This window comes from Malania oleifera, chromosome 5 (assembly GCF_029873635.1).
Source record: "Malania oleifera isolate guangnan ecotype guangnan chromosome 5, ASM2987363v1, whole genome shotgun sequence".
NCBI classification, from domain to species: domain Eukaryota; kingdom Viridiplantae; phylum Streptophyta; class Magnoliopsida; order Santalales; family Ximeniaceae; genus Malania; species Malania oleifera.
The window spans coordinates 72547977-72555490 of record NC_080421.1 but is presented as its reverse complement, the minus strand read 5'-3'; the positions used below and the strand labels follow the sequence as shown (position 1 = coordinate 72555490).

The 7514-nt window shown below is 38.2% G+C and overlaps 1 protein-coding gene across 1 annotated transcript; it reads left to right on the top strand.

Annotated features, from left to right (window-relative positions):
* Positions 1 to 1759: 1759 nt before the first annotated feature.
* On the top strand, positions 1760 to 2263 carry LOC131156002 (uncharacterized). Its single transcript, XM_058109456.1, has one exon. It carries the CDS (start codon positions 1760 to 1762, stop codon positions 2261 to 2263), a length of 504 nt encoding a protein of 167 aa, XP_057965439.1.
* Positions 2264 to 7514: the final 5251 nt, after the last annotated feature.

Below are 7514 nucleotides of genomic sequence, written 5' to 3'. Positions count from 1 at the left end.
GGTTGTTTATTGCATTTTAGATTCCATGGGTCCTATGTGGTCCATGATGTTGGTTTGTTTTATATTAAAAGGTATCAGAGCAGTAGAAATTTTACATTTAATTTATGTAAAAAAAAAAGGGGGCATGAAAAATCAGGTCATTACAATACCCCCCGAAGATTCAACTAAACCTGCTCACTTAACGGGCGAAGTAGAAGCCGTTTACATCCTCTCTTTACAGGGCGAGGAAAACCCCAGCTCAATTACAAGGCTGAGCCCAACTTACCTCCCTTGCGAGACAGAGACTCCCTAGCTCAATTTTCCGCCTGAATTGAACCGATCTTACTTACGCGACTGAGACTCCCAATTCAATTTCCAGGCTGAACCCAACCGATCTCACTTACGGGGCTGAAACTCCCTAGTTCAATTTATGGCATGAAACCAATCGGTTCAATAAAAATCATTTTTATACATCATAAAGTGCTTCTGAATACAAGCAGAAATGTACAACGTTTAAAGCTCAAATATAAGCACTCTAATATAATATGAAGTTTTGCTTAGTAGAGTAGGGGTGCTTTCAAAATAATTTTTGTAATCTTTGAATGTAATTTGTATGATGAGGACCTCAAAGATTTAAACCCTAAATCAAATATTTCTTCGAAAATATTTGCAATAAGAAATAGGAGAGCCTAGGGTTTTACTTTCAAAAGTTTTGCACACTCAAAACAAAATACAAGCATTTAAAACTTTATGTGCAAATCAAAGCAAGGATATATTTCTCAAACAAAATATTTACCATGGAAATATATGGAGAAATCCCAAAGCTTTACTCTCAAAAATGTTTCTTAAACATGCAAGAAAATGAGAGTAAAACTCTTGAATGAAATAAATGCCCAAATAAAAATACTCTCTTGTAAAAATGATTTTCAAGAAAAATGAAAAAGAGTTTGGAGAGTATAAAAAAATGACCCCAAAATGATTTTGCAATAAAAAGATTGTTTGGGGGAGCTTTGATTAATAAATAATTTGAGAGAATTTTAATGCTAATCAAAGTTGCTAATCTAAGCAAATGAAAGGGTGTTTATAGACTTTGGCCAAAATATTACCGTTGGGGACACAAAGGGAATTTTGAAAAATGTTTAACCATGTTTAATTAAAAATTAACCCCTGTTTACCATGGTAAAAATCTGGCAACCTGAGAGGTTCGGTCAACCAAGGGAAAGGTTCGGTCGACCACTTTTATAAGTTCGGTCGATCGAGGTAAGTTTGAACTACTGATTTGGTTGATCGTCTCAAGGCGATTTTGAACCCTTCGTGGGTTCAGTCAACCATGGCATAGGTTCGGTTGACTGCTCATTTAGGTTCGGTCGACCGTGGCTAATTTGAACTATGAGTTCGGTTGACCAAGTTGATGGAAAAGTGAAATTCTCAAGGGATGGTCGACCGAGGAAGGTTAGTTCAAAAGTGGGTCGGTCGACCAAGCAAGTCAAACTTTTGACTCAGGGCTAGTTCATTCGACCTAGCTAATTTGAACTAAAAGGGTTTGGTCAACCGAGCCAGTCTGACTTTTGACTCAAGGCTCGTTCAGTCGACCAAGCTGATTTGAACTAAAAGGGTTTGGTAAACCGAGGCTTTTGAATTAAGACTAAAAACCCAACGTCGGTCAACCAAAATTTGTTTTTGCCACAAATATGACCCTAAAATATTTCTAAACCTTTTATATGTTTTTAATCTTTTAGAAAAAGGTTTTTCTTGGTAATGTGTTCTCTGTCTTTTCAGGATGGACTCAAGGAATAGTGGTACGAATACTGGGGGTGATAGAGTAGAACCTTCCAGTATAAGAGGTGGAGATACTAATGCAGTATTGCGCAGCGTCACCCAGCAGGTGATGGCTAAGATGGCTAAGAATCAGGGAGTGCAAACCTACCCTATGTATCAGACATGTGGGAAACGACATCTGGGAGAGTGCCGAGCTGAGAGAGATTTCTGTTATCAGTGTGGGAGACTCGGTCACATGGCACAAGTATGCCCAAGACCGCCGATCCAGGTTCCAGCTCTCAGACCCTACCATAAGGGTTATCAAACGCCTTGTGGAGGCCAGCAAAGGAATATAGCTCTGACGAGGGTATATGCATTGATGTCAGGAGATGCTGAGGTAGTTGGAGACGTTGTCACAAGTATCTTTGCAACTTTCCTATATCAAGCTGTTGTTTTATTTGATACAGGTGCCACCCATTCTTTTGTCTCAACGGGGTATGCTAAATTAGCTAAGATTGAAGCATAGTTGTTAGATGTTGAATTGAGTGTAGCCATGCCAACTGGATCTACTGTGAGATGTGGGAAGATACTTAGGAATTTTTCAGTGGCCATCCAAGGGAAATAATTACCAGCTCATCTTGTGATACTAGACATGCAGGGATTTGATGTAATACTGGGTATGGCTTGGCTGGCAGCAAATCACGCCAGTATTGATTGTCATAAAAAAGAAGTAATTTTTAGACCCCCTGGTGAGCAAGAATGCATATTTGTGGGTTCACATGTGCATGCCTTGCCACAGTTGGTATCAGCCATGCAAGCAAGAAGACTATTTCTAGATGGAGGTCAAAGGCTTATGGCTTTTGTAAAAGAGGTGTCAGGAAATGAATCAGAGCTTGACAGTACACCAGTGGTAAGGGAATTTCCAAATATTTTTCCAGAAGAGCTACCTGGGTTGCCTCCCGATTATGAGGTAGATTTTGCTATAGATTTACCTCCAGGGACAACACCGATCTATAAGACTCCATATCGTATCGCTCCAACTGAATTAGGAGAATTAAAGGACCAGTTACAGGATCTATTGGATAAAGGTTTTATCAGACCCAGTGTATGGAGTAGTTACAGGATCTATTGGATAAAGGGTTTATCAAACCCAGCATATCACCCTGGGGAGCACCAGTGCTATTCATAAAAAAGAAAGACTGGTCTATAAGGATGTGCATAGATTACAGGGAGATAAACAAGGTAACCATTAAGAACAAATATCCTCTACCCCATATAGATGATTTATTTAATTAGTTTCAGGGTACACATGTCTATTCTAAAATTGATCTTAGATCAGGCTGTCATCAGGTGAGGGTTAAAGCAAAAGATATCTCTAAGACAGCATTTCAAACCAGATACGAGCACTACAAGTTTTTGGTGATGTCGTTCGGGTTGACTAATGCACCAGAAGTATTTATGGATTTAATAAATCGGGTGTTTGATCGATATCTAGACCAGTTCGTGATGGTTTTCATTGATGATATACTGGTCTAATCAAGGAGTTTTTAGGAGCATGAGGCACATTTATGGCTAGTACTTAAGATGCTCAGGAAAAATAAATTGTATGTCAAGTTTAGCAAATGTGAATTCTAGTTAGAGAAAGTTACGTTTTTGGGGCATGTTATATCAGGGAATGGAATTTCAGTGGATCCCAGTAAAATAAAGGCAGTGGTAAATTGGGAAAAGCCGATGAACGTTCGGGAGATTAGGAGTTTCTTGGGACTGGTGGGATATTACCGTCGATTTATAGAGGGATTTTTAGGTCTATCAAGGCCTCTAACGCGACTGACCAGGAAGAATGCCAGATTTGCATGGGATGATGAATGCGAACAGAGCTTCTAAGAATTAAAACAGCGGCTTGTCACTACACTAGTACTAACGATTCCATCTGGAGGTGATGGTTATGTAATTTCTAGTGACGCGTCTTTCAAAGGGCTTGGTTGTGTGTTGTTGCAGCATGATATGGTTGTAGCTTATGTTTCCCGATAGTTGAAAAAATATGAAAAGAACTACCCTACCCATGATCTGGAGTTGGCTGCAGTGGTACATGCATTAAATATTTGGAGGCATTACTTGTATGGTGAGAGATGCGAGATATTCTCTAATCGCAAAAGTTTAAAGTATTTCTTCACGCAAAAAGAATTGAATATGCGACAAAGCAGATGGTTAGAACTTATCAAGGATTACGATTGCACCATCAGCTACCACCTAGGTAAAGCAAATGTGGTGGTTGATGCACTGAGCCGTAAATCAGAGGGTACAGCGTAGTTAACAGCAATAATTCAGCACCTAATTCAGATGGACTTGGAAAAGCTCGACGTGGAGTTAGCGGAGGATGATCCTCAAGCATTTATTGTCAACCTAGTTGTGCAGCCTACGCTATATGAAAAGAATAAAGCCGCTTAGGGGGATGACCCAGAATTAGAAGAGGTAGTAGTTAGAGTACAAGATGGTCAAGGAGAGAAATTCAGCATTTCTGATGACGGGGTTCTGAAGTTTCGCACCAGATTATGTGTGCATGTGGATGATGATATTAGGAGAACGATTCTAGAGGAGGCTCACAAATATCTATACACGGTTCATTCTAGAAATACTAAAATGTGTAGGGATCTACGAGAGTATTTATGGTGGAGTGGCATAAAGTGGGAGATTGCAGAATTTGTGCAGCAGTGCTTAACGTGCCAGCAGGTTAAGCCAAAGCACCAGAGGCCGGCAGGGTAGTTTCAGCCACTTTACATCCCTGAGTGGAAGTGAGATCACATACCCATGGATTTTGTTAATGGGCTACCCCTGGCACCACATGGTCAGAATGCCATCTGGGTAGTTGTTGATCGGCTGATGAAAATAGCCCACTTTTTACCTATTAAAGTTAGCTACCCTATGAACAAATTAGCAGAGATCTACATTCGTGAGATTGTTTGATCCCATGGAGTGCCAGTATCTATAGTCTCGGACCGTGACCCACGTTTTACATCACGGTTTTGGAAGATCTTGTAGGAGGCTTTGGGTCTCAGTTAGCATTCAGCACCACCTTCCATCCTCAGACAGATGGTCAGATAGAAAGGACGATCCAGGTACTTGAGAATATGCTGCGAGCGTGTGTATTGAATTTTGGGGATAGCTAGACCCAGTATTTGCCACTAGTTGAATTTGCCTACAATAACAGCTATCAGGCCAGCATAGGCATGGCACCGTATGAGATGCTTTACGGTAGGAGGTGTCGTTCTCCTTTATACTGAGATGAGTTAGGAGAAAGGTGAGTTTTGGGGCCAGAAATAGCGCAGTGGGTGTACGATGAAGTCCGACTTATTCAAGATAGAATCAATGCAACACAGAGTTGTCAGAAAAGCTACACAGATACTTGTTGTCGAGAATCGAAATATAAAGTCAGTGACCATGTATTTTTGAAAATAGCACCACTGAAGGGAGTCATGAGGCTTTGGAAGAAGGGTAAGTTGAACCCTAGGTTTATTGGCACATTCGAGATACTTGAGAAGGTGGGGCCAGTTGCTTATCGACTAGCTTTACCACTTGTTTTGTTCAGAATACATGATATATGAAATTAGGAATAGCTTCTCAAGAGGGGGGGTGAATTGGATTCTAAAATTTTCTTTTAATTCCTTTTAAGTTACCTTAAACTTCTTTTATTTCTTTTAACCAATTCTTGACTTGTTTGTTTAATTCTTTAATCAATCAAGAAATTAGTTCTTTTATCCAATCAATAACACAATTAAATAACCAATCAATTAAACACAATCAAATATTCAATCTTCAACCACACTTTGAAAGTAGAAACAATCAAACAATTAATCACAATTTTCAAACCAATACACTCAATTTGATTGCCAAATATAAATTCACTTCAGCATAATAAGATTGATGTAAAATTCAAGATTTAACACTTTTGGAATACAAACACTATCCAATCAATCTCAAGCTTTATACCATTCAATCACAATATATCTTTTGTTGTCAGTCCTAGATATGAAATTGTAAGCCTTATAGTTGAATTATAATTTATACTTTGTTGATATAGATTTGCTTCTTCAATATGTTTTTCAACAACACATTCACACTCTTCTCAATATTCAGAACTCAACTAAACTCTCAATTAATTTATCCTTGGGCTGTTAACCAAGTAACTTACTCCCGTATGGTTTTCGCAAGATATGGTATAACCAACGTACTCCCTTTCGGTTTCCACAACCCAAATCAAAATTAAACTTTAAGTTTACTTGATTTCTATATTACGTAGTATATGTGATTATCAAATAAACCATCCACGCAATTTAAATATGCTGAAAATAAAGAGTAAGGGAAAGAGACAGTGAGATGGAGATTTTTATGAGGTTTGGCTTATACCCAGCCTACGTCCTCGCCTTTGGCAAAACACCAAAGGATTCACTAGTTTAGTTCCGTCGACGGGTGGAACAATACCAATTACAACATTCCTTGGTTAAGGCTAGAGCCCGCCTTCTCCAAACGATATCCCCTCGTTCAGTCACTCCTTACATAGGCTAGAGCCTGCCTCTCTAAGCAATATTCCATTGCTTAGCCAATGATCCAAACAACCCTTGGAACATCAAACAACTACAAGAAACACAAGATAAAATCTGCGTACAAGGATACTCTCTCAAAGAGCAAGTTAGTACAATTTCAGCGCAATAATACTTCAAAGTAATTCAAATATAAAAGAATTTGAAGCTCAATACTCAATATAAATCACCAAGTATCTTCCAAAACTTGAAAGATTCTGACTTTGAAAGTTTTACTTCGGAGTTTGAATCAGTAGCAATTCAGTAGTTGAACACAAGAGAGTTTGAAAGCCTTTGAGAACTTTGATAGCTTGAAAATTGATTGGTTGTCACAAACCTTTGAAGATTGGGGCTATTTATAGATGTTTAGAAGCAATTCCTTACCCCCAAAGTTTCCTTAAAATAGTTTCCATGAATTTTAAAATAATTATGTTCAAAAACCTTGTTTAAAAAATCTTCCCGTTAAGAGTTTTTAAGCCAACGTTCGAGTGGCAGTCGCCTGTCGCAGAACAAACTCTCAACACAGAATACTGGCAGTCACCTACTAGAACCAACGTAGTCGCCTGTCATGTTCACACAGGCGCCTGACAGGTTTAGGTAGCCGCCTGTCTTGCTGTTGACTTTTTGAAAAACCCTTTACTTAATTTGGCAGTCGCCTGGCCCTTCATTATTTCAAAATTTTTTCTTTTTCAAAAACCCTTTCTTTTCATTGATTTATAAAAATTTTCTTTAGAGTATATATATTAAATATATTTCTAAATTTCTAAGAGCTTCAAACCAATTTATATCTGAAATTAACTTGAAGTACTTACATTTAGAACATCTAAAAAAAATGATCCTTTGTTCTTCCTTCATCTTTATGCTTTCAATCTTTTCTTTGAGCTTTCACTAGTATATCTTTAATTCTCATGCTCTTTAAGATCTCTTTGTAATCCATAGGCTTCCTTATGCTTTTGAGCTTTGTCTCTTCCTTTAAGCTTTGCCTTAAGCTTTGTCTTTCTCCTGAAAAACTTTAACTTGAACCATATTAAACACATCATTGATTTGTTATCATCAAAATAAGAATTATAAGCCTTATTAGCCCAACAATGTATTTGATGTTTCTATGTTAAGGAAATGCGTCCCAGATCCTTCCCATGTCATCAGTAATGTTGAATTAGAATTCAGTGATGCTTTAGCATATGAGGAAACTCGAGTGCA

Coding starts and splice junctions, on each gene's coding strand:
- LOC131156002 (XM_058109456.1), top strand. CDS start 1,760: ATGGACTCAAGGAATAGTGGTACGAATACTGGGGGTGATAGAGTAGAA.